Source organism: Streptopelia decaocto (assembly GCF_964273445.1).
Source record: "Streptopelia decaocto genome assembly, chromosome: 16".
Classification (NCBI taxonomy): Eukaryota; Metazoa; Chordata; class Aves; order Columbiformes; family Columbidae; genus Streptopelia; species Streptopelia decaocto.
Window position 1 is genome coordinate 11,326,271 of NC_138671.1, and position 18,381 is coordinate 11,344,651.

An 18,381-nucleotide genomic window follows, 5' to 3' on the forward strand; every position below is an offset into this window, starting at 1 on the left:
ATGCCAGCGTCAGTCCCAGCTGCAGACAGATGGCCGAGAGCCTCAGCAGCGTTTTCTCTCAGTTTTCTCTCTTTAGTCTTCTCTATTACAGCATTCAGTAGCAGTCACTGGTGTGAAGGGACGAGGAAAGTTGCCAAACCTTTCTGTACGGGACAGAACAAAGGGGATCACTGCATCCGCTTCAACAGCGCCGATGCCAACAGCAGCAACGCTGTGCAGTATATCTGGGAGACAGGAGATGACAAGTTCGTTGACCGAAAGTTTCATGCTGGGATTTGGTATTCCTGTGAAGAAATTATAAATGAAAGAGGTGAGTAAAACCATATACATCTACTTTGAAAAGTAATCAGAGTTCTTCCTACTTATTCGGTGTCTCCCTCCTCTTTGCTGCAATATCGTGTATGTAATTTAAAGGAAAACGTGACCTTCAAAAGTTACTTTTCTCTGGGAAGGGGGATCCTAGAGGGTGGTATCTAGTCAATGCTAAAAAATCCTAATAAATTCTGCAAAGAACTTTAGACTGACAGATTGTAGTACAGATGAAGTTCTTTTTATTTAAAAAATTATTATTACTATTTTAATTAGAGCAGTAAGTTAAATTACTTTAACAAGAAAGTGTTTTATTTTTCAGATGCTTTTAGTCCCTTAGGCAAAAATGAACATATTTACCTTACATGGTCGCTTACAATCCCCTACGACAACACAAAAAGCACAATTTGATTTTATCGTTTGCTTGTTTTAAAAATCATTTGAGCAATTAAAACTGTGAGACCCAAGTTATTCTGTGCATTTCCTTTTGAGCACAGGTATTTCTACTTTCTTACTACGATCTCAACTTGGATGAATCAGAACAGAACAAGATTATTTTCACTCTGCTAAAACACAATTTGGAGACTTGCTAGTCAGGAGTGCTGATAACCGAGTTTCACTCTGCCATGTAAATGTTGGTAGAGTGAAATTAGCTTACCATTAAAGGAAGGTTCGAGTTAACTTTGGATCTTTGTATAAGAGAATTGTTTATCTGGTTCAAGAAATAGGGAGTTTATTGTAAATCCAGATCGAAACTAGTTTTTTTTTCCCTTATTGTCCTGACCAGTTTACAAATGACAAGTAGAAAAAAAAAACTTGAGATAAATAAAATCAGCTGTCATCTGTGCTATAAAATGCAAATATTTTTGCAGTCACCTATCCTAAAAGTCCAGTTCTACCAGAAGGTCTTGAAAGTTATACAATTTTAAGAGAGTAAATGTCAAAGCTCAGAGCAAAGTACATCTCCAGAAGATGTCTCTCAGGTGGTGATTGCTTTGGATAGTGGGGTTGTTTAATTTGTGCATTGCTAAGGCAGTTCTTGTTTTCCCACTTGGTGCATGAAAAAAACACCTTTTATTTCCAGTGCAGAGCAGAATTAATTCCAAGAGCTTTGTTCACAGCATCTGTGTGGGGGTCAGGAGGTCATATGGGTTTGAAAATCAAAGCTTACAGAAAGCAATTGGAATCAAGCTTAGAAGAAATTGTGCAAGCAGCAGCCCTGTTGCTGTGAGGAGAAACCATCGTCCTTCACAGGGAAGGTGATACACAGGCTGACGGTCTTTCAAAGGAAAGTATTGCTTTCCCATTCTGGCTTTGACAGCTACAATCCTTTGGAAATCAATTGACAGCCTTTCTCTAAGTCTCCCAGAATCTGTTTCCACCTTGACAAAGTCTGGAATAATTCTCCAGCTTAGTCCCAGGAGCAGGCCCATGTACACAGGGACTCTGTGTGTACTAACATATATCTGAGATAATTTCTCCTCATCATCTTAGTTTGTGCTTTTAGGACAGATTTTGTATTTTCTGCCTTCTATTAATCTATTTCTTTAGGACACTACAGAATACAAAATTATCCTGAATTTTATTTTAAAATAAATTTTGGGTTTTTTTAGGTGAGAAATGTAGAAGCTTCATCAGTTTGACTCCAGCTTCTGATCAAGGTATTTTGTTTGCATAAATCAAACTTTCCTGGTCATGTTTATCGATATAAAACCAAACAAACCACCTGTATTTAGATAACAAAATCTCTTGCTTTAACCCCACACAGTTTTATGTATTTATTTAGCTTTTCAACTTCAAAATGAAGTCCACATAACTTAAAATACCAATCTATGTCTTTGGAAAACACTCCATTTGAATCCGAATGTTTTTTAAAGTTACTTTGAACACGGGTACCGGAAGTCAGGACGTGGTTTTGCCCCCTCTCTCCTCACTGCTCCGTTTTCAGGGGCTCAGGAACTCTGTGTTTGCGCCGTGCGGCCTGTGGAGCCCAGAGGGACAGGCCGCATTCGGTCCCCATGTTGCGGACCAAACCAACCCCAATGGCAGCCTGGATCCCCTCCCTGTGCCTCACCCGCAGCTGTAGGGGCACATTCTGACTCTCCTGAAAGCAGAGATTTGCCATCTTCCTTTCAAAGAATGGTTCATGTTCTTATAAAACACACCCGCAGATGCCGTTAAGGAATCCCCACCTCCCCCACCGTGTAAACCTGTCACTAATGTGGTTAGACCATTCACTTTGCAAGTGGCTGAGACAGAAAAAAAGAAGTCTACCTCCTTCCCAGGGGCTTGGAATTGCATGTCCAGGATGCTGGGACTGGAGTACTTTCCTGGATATGCAATTTCAGCCCCTTGGGGAAGAAGAAAGACTCGGTACCTGTAGGCCAGTCCTCCTGCCCTCTGTCGCAGCTTGTTGTGCACCGATGTTTTAAGACTTTTATAGAATGAGAGAAAAATAATCTAAATGAGATGTGTTTCTTAGTCACACAGACACGATCCTCAGATAGGTGGGGTGGATTTGGGGCCCTGCCCTGAGAGCTCCTCACACACGAAACCACAAGTGGACATAGTGCTGGAACTAACAAAGAGCAACAGCAAATGCCACAGGCACCTGCAGGTCAGGTCAAGACACCTTAGACAGCATCTAGGTACCTGATAACAACACTGGAAAGCTTCCCAAGGGTAGTGAAATCCTGTAGAAACAGATTCCTGGCCTGCACGGGAGAGGAGCAGTTTGTGCCCTGCACGTGCCTATGGCCGCTGTGTGCACAGAACTCAGGAGGCACCAGGCTCACCCATCCTTAGATATCACACACAGGGATTATCACGCTTGTTCACTGCATAGGTAGTGATGGTTCACTTATTTAAAATGTCAAGATGCAAGCTCCTGTGCCTGGAGCAGCCAATACTCTTGGGCAATTTAACATCTGGAGTTCCTGGGCAAAATCGGAATTTTTTACTGGGACAAAGATTTGCTGGAGAAATAAACCTTGCCCAGGAACCCCCACACAGAGCCTGTCCTGGTAGTTTAATGTCTAAATGGCCTTTGAATCAGAAAAGTTCCACAGACACCATCAAAGCCTGCAGTAGGGGTTATTTACCACACAAAAATCGTTTACTGCCGTATGAAGTGTTTAGTAACCAATTACGTGTCTTAGCAATGTTTCTATTTTTAAGTTATGATTGTTAGCATATACCTTCACGTGAAATCACTGTTTGAACCAGATGTCTCAGGACACACATTTGTTTTTAGAAAGGGTTTGGGAAGGTTGTTGTCCGGTTCTTGCTATGAACTGTACACAAGACCTCCTGCTCCTGACTGTGGGACACTAATACACTAATAGTAAAGCAGCAGGCTGAGAAACTTGAATGGGAACATTAACTTCTTGCACAAGTTGTAATTAACAGATACGCAGAAAGAGATGAATTATCAGTGAACCTCAGTAAAACCTGGACAGTGACTGGGCTCGTGAAGGCTCCTCTGTCCAAAAAGTCAAGGTGGAAAATTAAACCATGGGGAAGATTTTATTAATTTGAGGCCACGCGACTGTGTGTGGCCTTGCGGTTCGTTAGCTGGTTAACATGGTTTTGTTTTGCTACACTTCTCTCTGGACTCAGCAGTCATGATCACAGAATCGACTGGGTTGGAAAAGACCTCGGAGATCATCGAGTCCAACCCTTGGTCCAACTCCAGTCCATTGACTAGATCATGGCACTAAGTGCCATGGCCAATCTCAGTTTCAAACCCTCCAGGGCCGGTGAGTCCACCACCTCCCTGGGCAGCCATTCCAATCCTGACCACTCTCTGCACAGAATTGCTTTCTCATCTCCAGCCTCAATTTCCCCTGGCAGAGTTGAAGCCCATGGCCCCTTGTCCTATTGCTGATGCCTGGGAGAAGAGACCAACCCCCACCTGGCTAGAACTGCCCTTCAGGTAGTTCTAGAGAGTGCTGAGCTCAGCTCTAAGCCTCCTCTTCTCCAGACTAAACAAGCCCAGCTGCCTCAGCCTCTCCCCATAGGGCTTGTGTTCAAGTCAACAACTTGGTAATTGTGTCAACAACTAGGTAATTGTGAAGTAATTCTTTTTATATTAACCTTGGTTCATGGTAATTTCAGGGTACTGACTGAGTATAAAGCCGTAGTGCCACACCTTGTACCATCGCTTATTAAGTATATAGCAGGAACGTGCAAGTGCTTTTCCAATAAATGGCCGAATCAGTAAAGAGAATTATAATTTAATGTGTCCATTGACATTGAATTCTTCCTATAGATGTTATAGTAGCATCCTCACAGTCTTTGAGCTTTTGTTTAATGTGTAAACAGTGTAAATAAAGAAGAAAGAAACTGTGAAAATACTAAATGACTGTTTATAATATCAGTGCTATTGATTTGGTTTTCCAGGGGTTTTATGGCTGTCGATTGTAGCAGAGCTTCTGTACATCGTTTTGCTTCTGACTGGAGCCATTCTTATGTCAATAGAAATGTGCTACTACAGTACTGTCATTGATGGGCTAAAGATCAACGCCTTTTCTGCCGTAGTCACCGTATTAGCAGGTACAGTGAAGGATCTCAATTTATTACATCCACAAAACGCATCATTGCCAGACTTCCACCCGAAAATTAATAAGAGTGGCCAATTTTCAAAAGCATTACAATATTTATGGAGACACTAACAATACAAGATGTGGCGAGCCTGTCTTATAGAACTGTTATTGAGGAATGATGCAGTAAAACCAGCAATTATGGGTAATGGGAACAATGTTTCACGGAGTTTTCAATTTCAGAGCCAGAAGCAATCAGACTGTTCATTTACCATAATTTCTTGAGGAACACATGCCGCTGTGCTTAATGTGCTTAATTTTTAGAGTCCGAAGTGATTTCTATTTGCTGAACGATTATCTTTCAGAATGGCATCTAATTGCAAGTCAAACACCTAGCAGATGGCAAAGGATTAATCTCAAGATTGTCTTTGTCAAAATGTTGAGCTTTCATCCTAATCCTAATGTTTCAGGATTTAGTAATCATGCATTTGTGGTTGTTGTGCCTTTCTTCATGAATTTAAGATTTTATATTATACCTTCTTCTCTTAAATATATTCATACATTTAGTTCATTTGCCAATCTCATTTTTGTTAGCTAAGTAAATCAATTTTATTGAACATCTCACTGTGATAATGGGGGAGAAATCATTTTCTTTCTTTCTGCAGAAGTCTCAGTGTAGTGGAAAACAACTATCACATCTCTCCTTCATCTTCTCTAAAATAAATAATTGAGAGACATATCATATGACTTCACATCTATTTCTAAGACCCCTGCCCACTTACTGCTCTACTCTTTCTCTAGTCCAGTTTTTGCACAATCTTTCTAGAGGGAAGCGGTAAATGTGAACACCAGGCCAAACTTCCAAGGGCTTTAGCAAACACAATTTATATTCCAGATGGGGAAACACTCCAGTTTTGCTTGATTTTATGGAAATGTAAAAAGCGTCACCCCAACCTGCATTAGGCTCAACTCTTGGCTTAACTCTCAACTCATCCTTTCCTGAGTCAGGCTCAACTCTCACCTCAGCCTTTCCTGACAGATATTTGTCTAGCCCCATCTCAAATAAATCACCAAGCCCAAGCCACCACCAAAAAGACCCCAAACCCCCCAAAAATCAAACCAAACAACCAAAAAAACAAACACAACAACAACAAAAAGACCAACCAACCAAAAAACTCCCTGTTCTGTACTGAAGTTTATGTTACCTTCTTAGCAAATGTAATCTAATTTATAACATTCTAAATATTTTCTTCATGTCCAATCTAAAGTCCTGGCTACTCTATTTTTTTTACAGCATTTCTTTTAGAATACCCAACAGATAGCAGATGATTCGTTCCTCTTTACAATTAACAATTAAATTGAAGATGGCTGTCTCAGCTCCCTGTAGTCCCTTTGCTGCTCATGAACTCTGAGAACCTGCTGGAATATCTCCTCTCTTCTGAATGACTTTCCCTCAAGGTGTCCAACTAATTCAAAATCTCTGTTACCACCAGTTCTACTAATTGCTCAAAAAAGCCCTATTTCTCCTGTATCTCACCAAACCTCATGATCTACTGTTCTGTTTCCAAAGAAGGGGAATGAGCTTTATTCAATTCTTTAGGTTGTTTTGTCTGCTCTTAGCAATCTGCCTTCTCCCAATAATCACAAGTATTCACTTTTACTAATATTCTTTTGGGGTTTGGCGTGTACAACATTAAGGAGGCTTACACAGCAAGAAGTGAGCTTTTCCTGGATGTTCTGCTTACTTCTGCTAGTAAAATTTCTTGACATATTAAGAATTTGAAGAGGATCTGTCTTTAGCTGTTAAACTTATATATGAATCCTTCGTAGATATAAACTAAATCTCGTTGCCCTAATCTGTAAAGAAGATGCAATTTCTTGTACAAACATGGTCTCAATTCTAGCATACAAATGCAAATTAAAATTCAGCTACTGGAAGCAGTAGTTGCATAATTCTAGCTGTATTGAAAATACATGATTAAAAAAGACCTGAATCCCAGAATGTCAGGGGTTGGAAGGGCCCTGGAAAGCTCATCCCGTGCAATCCCCCCATGGAGCAGGAACACCCAGATGAGGTTACACAGGAAGGTGTCCAGGCGGGTTGGAATGTCTGCACAGAAGGAGACTCCACAACCCCCCTGGGCAGCCTGGGCCAGGCTCTGCCACCCTCACCAGGAACAAGTTTCTTCTCAAATTTAAGTGGAACCTCCTGTGTTCCAGTTTGAACCCGTTACCCCTTGTTCTATCACTGGTTGTCACCGAGCAGAGCCTGGCTCCATCCTCCTGACACTCCCCCTTTCCATATTGATCCCAATGAATGAGTCCCCCCTCAGTCTCCTCTTGTCCAGCTCCAGAGCCCCAGCTCCCTCAGCCTTTCCTCACACGGGAGATGCTCCACTCCCTCCAGCATCTTGGTGGCTGCGCTGGACTCTCTCCAGCAGTTCCCTGTCCTGCTGGAACTGAGGGGCCACAACTGGACACAAGATTCCAGGTGTGGTCTCCCCAGGGCAGAGCAGAGGGGCAGGAGAACCTCTCTGACCTACTGACCACCCCCTTCTAACCCACCCCAGGTACCATTGGCTTCCTGGCCACAAGGGCCCAGTGCTGGCTCATGGTCACCCTGCTGTCCTCAGGACCCCCAGGTCCCTTTCCCCTACACTGCTCTCCAACAGCTCATTCCCCAACTTATACTGGAACCTGGGGTTGTTCCTGCCCAGATTCAAGACTCTACACTTTTCCTTGTTATATTTCATTAAATTTTTCCCCGTCCAACTCTCCAGCCTGTCCAGGTCTCTGGACAGGTCTCTCTTCCAGTGTCAGCCACTCCTCCCAGCTTGGTGTCACCAGCAAACTTGCTGACAGTCACTCTATTCCCTCATCCAAGTTGTTGATGAATATATTGAATAACACCGCCCCCAGCACTGCCCCCTGAGGCACTGCACTGGGTACAGGCCTCAACTGGACTCTGCCCCATTGACCACGACTCTCTGGCTTCTTCCCTTCAGCCAGTTCACACTCCACCTCACTACCCACCCGCTCATCCAGACCGCACTCCCTCAGTTTAGCTGTGAGGATGCTGTGGGACACTGTGTCAAACGCCTCACTCAAGTCAAGGTAGACCACATCCATCACTCTGCCATCATCCATCCAACTTGTTATCTCCTCATAAAAGTCAATGAGTTTGGTCAAGCACGACTTCCCCTTGGTGAAGCCACGCTGACTGCCCCTAATGACCCTCTTATCCCTGATATGCCTTGAGATGGCACCAAGGAGAAGTCGTTCCATCAGTTTCCCAGGGATGGAGGTGAGGCTGACCGGTCTAGAGTTACCTGGGTCTTCCTTCTTGCCCTTTTTGAAGACTGGAGTGACATTTGCTTTCCTCCAGTCCTCAGGCACCTCTCCCTGCTACAGCATCTAACACCTGGGAAGAAAACAACACAAAAAAAAAAATCAAACAAAAAAAAACCAAAACAACAAAAAAAAAAACCAAACAAACAAAACCACAAACCAAATCAAACAAGAAACCAAAACCAACACCACGTTAGAGCTAGTGTTTGATATCTCAGTTCCCTCAGTCTTGTGCAGAATATAGTTAATTAGAAGAAGAATCACAGTGTGAAATTTTCTGACCATAGGTATGTAAGTTTATAATGCCTCACATGCAGCTCTTGTCTCTATAGAAATTATTATTCTAATTTGTGAGTGTTCTGTTTTAAATACACGTGCAGTGTTAGTTAACAGCACTGCCATGAAATACACGTCATTGGTACCACTGTCCTGTTGTCCTCAGTGGCCATTGATGAACATTGATGGGCATCCATATGTGAATGTGCTTGCCTATTGGTTAAATTTTCACCATTTCTCAGCCACCAAATAGCCCTGACGCCACTGCTGAAATGCTAAGCCTGTCTCAGAATTTAATCCTTGTCCAAGAGCTAGGAGCAGAGCTCCAGTGTGGGGGTTCATGCTCACACTCCAGTTATATGCATTTCTAAGCTTCCAGACTTGGAACTCAGAAATGCCTGTGACATTCCAGCTCTCTGGTGAGAGACGGACAACTGGTCTCCAGTCTCTAATGGCCACGTTGACAGTCAAACAACTTTCTCCAGTTTTAGGCATGTGCTGTCAGGATGCCAGCTACATATCAAATACTGTTAGGCAGCATGAAGCCTCTTGGCTCTGTGCTAAATATAAGGGTTCTCCTAATTGTCTGCTGCTTCAGGTGATCCCAGTATTTCAGGGAAGACCATTTCCCAGTGATTACTGAAGCCAGATCATTGTCAGCCTTGACTTGCTCTGTCTCAGGACGTGTCCTACGCTGACAGATCCCGTGTGCTACCTGGCTAGTTGTAAAACAACTCATGAAACAAACCTGCTTCAGGAACACCAAACAAACTGGGCCTTGTGAGTTTGGTGAGGCACCGTCTGCTCTGAGAACCTCATGTGTTTTGGACAGCAGGACAGTTGGTACTGCAAGGGTATTTTGCTACTGCAAGGGTATTTATGGATTTGTAAATGAAGCTGGAAGCAAACAAACGAAAAATGGATCTTCACAGGGAAGTTCACTACTGGAAGATAAAATGCAAAGGGAACACAGATACCCTTAGGTTTAGGCAACAGCCTAGTAACAATTTTGAAAATTAAAATATTAAATATAAGCTCCTTCGCCTGGACACCTTCCTGTGTAACCTCATCTGGGTGTTCCTGCTCCATGGGGGGATTGCACTGGATGAGCTTTCCAGGTCCCCTCCAGTCCCTGACATTCTGGGATTCATAATCTAGACTTTCAGTGCTTTTTTATGGCCATTAAGTGTCTGTTCAATTTTTTGTTCACCTACATAACGTTGATAAATCTGGCTGCATTTAAGGCACGGGCAAAGGGCATATGGCTGCAGGCCTTTGAAAAATCTTTCCATTAAATGATAGGAAACTGTGGGAAACATGTCCTGTGTGATGCAACTGAGCAATATTTTTTTGTAAGGGCTAATACCTGCTCAGGGTTGAATGTTTAAGAAGTTTTCGGAGAATGAGAGCAAATCAACTTCTTGCCTTTTAACATCTATGGGCTTCTCCCCTAGATTCCTCTAGCATACAGAGTAGTTGCCAAGGGACTGTATTAGTGATTGTACTGGCAAACACATGACACATAAATACACTTAGATTATAATGTCCTATATGTTTAAGTGGTTTATAGGATTTAGAGTCTTAATAAAATATTCTTCAGGAGCTCAACGGACAAATGCAAAAAGTTGATGAAGAGGAATGTCCTTAATTTCCATTTTCTAACGTTGTTATGATATTGTATCTTTTAGGTCTTCTGGGCATGGTTGCTCACATGATGTATACAACTGTATTTCAAATGACTGTAAATCTGGGTCCTGAAGACTGGAGACCTCACACATGGGATTATGGCTGGTCCTATTGGTACCTATTGGTTTATATTTGGTACTTAGCTTACTTTTCAGTCACGTCACCCTATGTGCAAGGAATGTATTCCTAGTTTATAAGGAATGGATCTACCTTACTTTGCACCTGGGGATGCAGTTTAATATCCAACTGTTTTTCTCCAAATTCAGTTGTGTTAGATTATTGTATAGAATGTATACATTTGTGGGTTTTGCATTTCCCATCCTTTAGACAGTACAGAGACCTCCAACTGATGGGCATGAAGCAGATTTAGTACCATCATCTCCCAGGACAACTCCTTTGCAACATCCATCACCCTCAAATTCTGTCATCACATCTGGTTATCTTATCACCCTAGAAACCAATCCTGGCTAAAAATAATGCTAACAAAGAAAACAAAGAGGAGTTATTTTAAACCCATGATCTTGTTGAACTGCAGCAAGGATGTGGGAACAAACAGCTCAGAGCCAGAGGGGAGATGAGCAGAAATTTCTTAAACTGATTTCTCCACCAACGCACATGTTTTGTTAGATAATTGTGCCATGTTAAGAAAGGCTCTAATGAGTAAGTTCCTCCACTGTGAACTCCAGTGCATTCCATTGTGACCATATTTTTACGTGTTACTTTTACACCTCCAGCATGCACTGCCCACTCAGTAGTCTCAAAATTTCACACATTTTTAGCAAATTGTGCCTCAATGTCATTTTTTAGTTCTATCTTCTTACGTTTTTACACATTTTAGAGTTGACATCCTTTTCTCTCTGCTTCCTTGTGACCTGTGTTGTCTCAGGAATGCGTTTCAGTGCTCTAAGCCTGCTTTAGTGAGCTGTTTCATTGTGCCCTCTCTTTTCTTTATAATCCTTTCGAACAGTGGGCATACATTTTTCTCAGTGTTACCTGAGAGATCTGTAGTCTCAATAACTGCGTTTTAGAATGTTTTTATGCATCCTCATTTTTTTATATTTCCTCTTACTCCTATTTAGCTCTAAGTAGAGTAAACAGAGAAACCCAAGGTAGGTTTTCATTAAAGAGGAATGTTAAATGTGGATATTAACTACGTAAATCAGGTATGTGGATGGTCATTAACCAAGAATCTTTTCTTCTTCCCCCAACATGCTCCTCTTTCCCTAATACACACTAACACAATTACGCATATACAGTATTTTAAAAAGTAAAATTGAAGGACTCGGTAACGAAAGCGTTCGCTAATTTCTAATAAACTTTTTTGTTTATAGCCTCGCATGGGCTTCCTTCGCTTGCTGTATGGCTGCAGCTGTCACCACTATCAACAAATATACGAAAACTATTTTGGAATTCAAGCACAAAAGAAAAACACTGGAAAGGAGTTTAAAGATCAAATACAAGTTTCCTGATCATACAGCTCCAAAGAAAGCTTGCAATGTGTATGTGAACTCTTTTCACAACAGTCCAGAGGACCCTGCACACCCGATAAGAGGCTTGTGTCACCTGGCCACCATTTCAGTTCTCTAAATTTGAACTGTATCTCAAGACATTCTGTACATCATAAATACTAGATCAGAACAAAACAGTATTTAATAAAAATGTATATTTGTGTAGCACTGGATTTTTTTTAATAAAGAAATTCTATTTCCTTGGTTGTTTCAAGGAAGTCTGAGTATTGGGAAAGCAGATTTAACTGTCTCAGTTCAGAAAAAGACAGTGACCCAGGTCCTGTGCTGCTCTGATTTTTAAGTAGTCTCTGATGCTAATAGAAAGTATGTGAGTTTGGTAGAATTTCAGAGCATTATGGATTTCCACCCTAATACCTTATTGAAAAGACTGCAAATAATCCTATTCCAAACCCAAAGCCTGCAAAGACCAAGGCAGCAAATAAAGTAGCCCACATGTGGTACATGGCTGGAATAAATTGTTTGTTATTAAAGGTATGATTTCTCCAGGAAAGTCTTTGTATTACAGCTTATGATCCAAGAGTTTCACCATATGCAAAGTACTCAGATTTGTTGTGAAAGAAAGGCTAATAGAGGGAAGAGGCTTGCAATGTAACTACTACTAATTTAAAATGGCTAGGAAGGCAAACAAAACTTTGCAAGATACATGGTTGTAGACAGCACACAACTCACCTATAAAATTCTCTGTGTATCATTCTGACAACAGCATCAGTAAGAATCAAAACTTGATTTGTGATCATCACACAGGAAAATTATCTACAATCACATCACAGATGCAAAAGTAGAAATTATTACAATTCTCATAGGTCAGGAATATACAGCTGCTGCACTCTGAGGATCAAGGTGGAACTTCCCCATGGAACTGAGCCATGTGTGCCAATCTGTTGGACCCCAGTTTTTCTTCATTGTTGTACGATTCCTCTTGATAATGAGCCCACTAGGAAATACACTTGTGAACACCAGGTAAGGCAGAAGCCTTACAAAGTGTATCAAGCAGCCCTCAGATTTAGAAAAATCACTATACATTTTTTTTTCCAGGCAAAACAGTCCTAATTTAAATAGAGTCTGAATGTGTTATGCCAGCAGGAGGTCAGTTTATGGTCAGTGATAAGGTGGAGCTGATAATAGAGCAGAACAATCAAAACCAATTATCTCAGAAGGAAACCGCAGACCATGAGTCGCAAGAGAGAAAAACTGAGAGTCAACAAGGTGAGACAATACAGCAACACACAGGCCAGTCTGCTCAGAATGGGGGTGGTCGGAAGCTCACCTGGGGGTGGCAGTCACCTGTGCCCAGCCATGGAGGTGGCCCTTGGGAGTGCTGTGACCTCAGGACATGCAGTTTGTGGGCAGGATGGAGACAGGGGCCTCAGACACTGTTTCCACTGTCGCCAGCTGCTGGTTCTTGTGGCTGGTTTAACAGTTCTGGGCTCTGCTCCTAGTTCTTCTGGGAGCAAGTACAAGGCTCCTCAGATCCAGGTTGCAGGTGGGAAAAGCTGACCCTGGGTCAGGGCATTTCAAGCACTCAGGAAACTAATGCTGGGGAGAGAGCTGTGTGGCTGCTGAACTGCAGGCCTGTGGCCCAGAGCATTGCCCTTCGAAGCAGCAGAAACTCTGCTGAAGGCAGTGAGTGAGTGCTCAGCTTTGGTGGTGAAATGTCAGCAGGCATCGCCTCCAGCACCAACGGGAGCAACTGACCCAGGCACAGCGGAGATCTTGGCACAGTCTGGGCTCCTGAGAAAGGACAAAACTCTCTGGTTCTGGGGCTGCAGGGAATGCCTGGGGTCACTTGCTGAAGCTGGAGCAGGTGAGGGCAGCATCCTTACCTGTAGAAGCTGTGCTGTGACTGAGAAACTCTGTTGAAGTTACAGAGCTGCAGGAGGAGATGAGGAAGCTGCACAGCACAAGGGGTGATGGAAAAGGGATTGACAAGATCTTCACAGGGATGCCACAAAGATGAGAGCCTGGACCCCTACAATGCACAGAAGGAAGAGCAGCCAGACACTGTGCTCACTGGAAGCTCCCACAACCAGGAGCGCTGGGTGTTGTAGCTCTGGCAAGAGCAGGATGACTCTCACCATTGGCAGATCTGCAACTGCAGAATAGTTTGGTCTCTGGCAGGAGGCAAGAGGCTGCACGCTCAGCCTGAGGAGCATACATGGATCCTGTGGGACAAGACCTCATTGTGCACAGCTGGTCTTGGTGACAGGGTTCGACTTCAACAACTGTAGGTCTCTTGCAGAGGATGAGGAACTGCTGGGGAGAAACACAGTCCACTTGGCAAAGCTGGACAAAAAACATGTTTGTGACCAGGCTGGTCAATCTGTTGAAAAATACTTCAACTTAGAATGGAGAAGGGAGATTTTGTCATGATGTACAAGTCAACAGTGATGGGAAGCAAAAGGTGCAAGATAACAGAAAAAATAAGACCTCAGGTATTATAAAACAGGGTAAAGAAAAACCCACCTCAAGTGTATGTACACAAACACAAACAGCCTGGGAAACAAGGGGGAGGAACTAGATCTCCACATGCAGTCAAGGAGCTGCAATGTCATTGGAATAAGAGATGTGGTTGCACAAGTGCGCTGCTGTGATTACTGAAAATTAACTCTGTGGAGAAGGACTTGAGTATCTTGTTGAACTGAGACCACAGCAAGCTGAAAGTGCAACTGGCAAAAAGAAAGCCGACAGCATCTTGGTCCGTATTAACAGGAACATGCCCAGTAGATCCAGGGAAGTGATTATTCCTTGCCATTCATTAGATGACATATAGAATACTGTGTCTAGTTTGGGGCTCCACAACACAGGAAACACAAGAATATGTCCTGATGAATATAGGATTAAGTTCAGCAGATGGTCCCAAAGATGGTGAGGGGGCCAGAGCGCATGATAAAAGAAAAGGCTGAGGCTTTTTCTGCCTGTACATGAGACTTTAGAGGGACATGAAGCTCTCCAATATCTAAAATGTCTAGCAGTTTTCCAGTTTCTACGAGAAGGTTATTTATGATGTGGATCCAGGCTTTTCACACTGGTGCATGGTAGAGGAATGAGAGACACTGGGTGTAGGTTCAGATAAGAGAGGCTTGAACTGCCTATAAGGAGAAACTTTCCCACAGTGAGGAACACCATATAGTGAAACAGGCTGCCCAGAAGAGGCTGTCTTACTACTTGGAGGTTTTCAAGACCTGACTAAGTAAAGCCCTGAGCAACCTGATCTTACCTCATAGCTGATAAAGGCTGGACCAAAGACCCCCTGAGGTACCTTCCCACCTGAGTTATCCCACACTCCTTCCCCTGCTACCTCTCAAAAAATGGATCTAATATTTGGTAATACTTTGAATATCTTTTTCTGTTATCTTTAGTACTGATTGCTTCAGCTGACACACCTGAGGGGTGGGATGCCACCCAGAGGGACCTGGACAAGCTGAGAAGTGGAGCCATGTGAACCTCATGAGGTTCATCGAGGCCCAGTGCAAGGTCCTGCACCTGGGTCAGGGCAACCCTGGTATCAGTCCAGGCTGGGGATGGAAGGATGGAGAGCAGCCTGTGGAAAAGGACTTGGGGGTGCTGGTGGATGAAAGATTGGACACGAGCCGGCAATGTGCACTTGCAGCCCAGAGGCCAATTGTATCTTGGGCTGCATCAAAAGGAGCATGGGCAGCAGGTCCCCTCTCTAGTGAGAGTCCACCTGGAGTATTGTGTTCAGTTCTGGAGCCCTCAGCACAGGACACACATGGACCTGCTGGAGAGGGGCCAGAGGAGGCCACCAAAATGATCAGAGGGCTGGAAAACCTCTGCTATGAGGAAAGGCTGAGAGAGTTGGGGTGTTCAGCTGGAGAAGGCTCCAGGGAGATCTTATTGTGGCCTTCCTGTACTTAAAAGGGGCTGATAAGAAAGACTGGCTTCCTGCCGTTCCCTCGGGCTCTGAAGAGTTCAGCACCTACCCTTCCTCCTCCCTTTGTGAGGAAGCTGTAGACCACGACGAGCTCTGCCCTCAGTCTCTTCTTCTCCAGGCTGAACAAACCCAGTGACTTCGGCTGCTCCTCATACAGCTTCCCCTCCAAACCCTTCACCAACTTCGTAGCCTCTTCTGGACATTCTCCAGCAGCTTTATCTCCTTTTCTCCTGTGTCCCCAGCCCTGCACACAGTGAATGCTCCAGGTGAGGCTGCCCCAGCGCAGAGCAGAGCGGGACAATCCCCTCTCTGCCCGGCTGGCTGTGCTGGATGCACCCCCGGACACAGTTGGCCTTCTTGGCTGTCAGGGCACACTGCTGGCTCATGTTCAACTTGATGTCAACAAGAACCCCCAGATCTCTCTCTGAGAACCTCAAGATCGCTCTGACAACAACCTCAGGCAGCACTACAGGCTCAGGTAAGAGTGGCTGGAAAGCTGCCTGGTAGAAAAGGACCTGGGGGTTGACTGACCTGATTGACTGCAGCTGAACATGAGCCAGCGTGTGCCCAGGTGGTAAAAAAAGCCAAGAGCACCCTGGCCTTTATCAGCAATAGTATGGCCAGCAGGACTAGAGGAGTGATTGCTCCACTGCACTCGCTGCTTGTGAGGCCCCACCTTGAATACTGTGTTCAGTTTTGGGCCCCTTTTCATGAGAAAGACACTGAAGTACTAAAGAGAGTCCAGAGAAGGGCGACAAAGCTGGTGCAGGACCTGGAGCACAAGTGTTATGAGGAGTGGTTGAGGGAACTGGGGCTGTTCAGCCTGGAGAACAGGAGGCTGAGGGAAGACCTTATCACTGTCCTCAACTGCCTGAAAGGACGTTGGAGCATGGAGGTCTCCTCTCCCAAGTAGCAACTGATAGGACAAGAAGAAATGACCTCGAGTTGCACCAGGGTAGGTTCAGATTGGATATTAGGAAAAAATTATTGGCAGAGAGGGTTGTGAAACACTGGAATGGGCTGCCCAGGGAAGTGGTTGAGTCACCATCCCTGGAGGGGTTTAAAAGGTGTGTAGACGAGGTTCTTAGGGACATGGGTTAGTGCTAGAGCTGGGTTGTGGTTGGACTCGATCTTGAGGGTCTCTTCCAACCAAAATGATTTTATGATCCTATTATTCTAATCCCTTGACCAAAACACATATTTCTTTGTAATAGAGATATTTCTAATATCTTCCCTGATAGATGGAATCAGGAATTGTTCCTTTGACTTTCCGCTTTTCTTCCTGTGTAATAACTGTGGTCTCTTTACAATATGTTTTTACCCTTCTGATGTTGTTTCTGGGTGTCACTGTAGAATTTGCACCTCATCCAGGAACATGCTTGGTTGGTGCCTACAAGATCTTTAGAATATCTAGTTTAGGCACCTCGATTTTCTTCTTAGCCTGCAGTTTATAAACAGACTGACAGCCTCTACTACATACTCTTTCCAAGGGATTGTTTCTAATAGTGGTTTGCACTCATGTAAAGTGCTGTAGGTGGACAAGGGCTTTTAAATAATGGTGCAGTTGGGCCCCCATCCTGATCAATTCTTAAACGTCAGACGGTCTGGTTTTCTCACATTCTGACCACTCAAGAATGTCTATGTCTTCTGCTGGATGTCTGGTAAACAAATTCACCTGATGAAAGGCAAGACTTCTTATCCCTATCTGCAATACATTATTCCACATTCTGTCTCTTATTTTGACTTTTGACTCACAGGCTCCCACTTTGTAGACATCAATAGTTCTGCAGTAAGTCCTGGAACCATATTATTTGAAAGCAGGGGGGGGGAAAAGTTTATATACTCCGTCATAGTGTTATTGCAGTTGATCTCAGTAAACTTCAGCTGCCTGTGGCACAGACACACAGATCTACAGTTGTGCTGGTTACCTGGAGTCCAGTGAAAGTTAATGAGAGAAGTAGGCACTTCTGGGATGCAATTAGTGCTATCCTAAGCTGTGTGTCAGATAAATCACAGGTTACAGGCATTTGTTTCTTTCCACAGCTTAAGAAGGGGATCTAGGATATTAGCTCTGGGTAGGCTGTATCTGGGATGGATGTCTAAAATTAGACAAGAGTCTCCTCACTCCTCAGACTTTCCAGTCTTAGTATTCTGTTACATTCTTCTTTACTTGAAGGGCTCTTGTGTCCAGCAACATCATTTTTCTTGGCCCACACCAAGAAATAGTTGATTTCAGCCCCCAAGAAGTAGATATAAAACAGTGCAACTGCAACTCACATGAAAAGAAAATTATGTGGCCTTCAGCCATGTGAGAAGCTTAAAAAAAGTAGCGGAGCTATAACTGAATATCTTTCTCCTATGACTTGTACAACTAAATCTGCAGGCCTAGTTTTGTCGTCATTTATAAAAGCTAATACTATAATATTAAGGAGCCTACATAGCTTAAACTATGTCTGAGTGAGGCTCACAGAAACTCTCTCTTAATGAACTCATAGCATATTTCGTGTTGTTATCATGACATTTCTATGTGTAACACATATCCACAAGTATTCAGGCAGTGAGACAGAGATGGACAACTGGAACAGAAAACTTCAGGTTAAATAACAGATTTCACCATACTACAGACATACTAGTGAAGAAACCTTGTTCTCAATATGAGAAAAAACCACAGAATTACAGGAAAGTGTGACCCATTTAAAAGGTCACCTAATCCTTCCTTTCCTCTAGGCAGGATCAACTAAAGCTACATTGCGTTTTTACAGATGTTTCATTAATCTCTTCTTTAAAGCTTCCAAAGATG

At 43.4% G+C, this 18,381-nt stretch overlaps 1 protein-coding gene across 1 annotated transcript; it reads left to right on the top strand.

Moving 5' to 3' along the window:
* GSG1L2 (GSG1 like 2) lies at nt 1–11,747 on the top strand (the record flags this gene model as incomplete). The annotated part of the gene is made up of 5 exons (XM_082067226.1): nt 1–310; nt 1,923–1,970; nt 4,711–4,863; nt 10,163–10,274; nt 11,492–11,747. 5 exons carry the CDS (start codon nt 1–3, stop codon nt 11,745–11,747), a joined length of 879 nt encoding a protein of 292 aa, XP_081923352.1.
* Between the last annotated feature and the right edge of the window lie 6,634 nt (nt 11,748–18,381).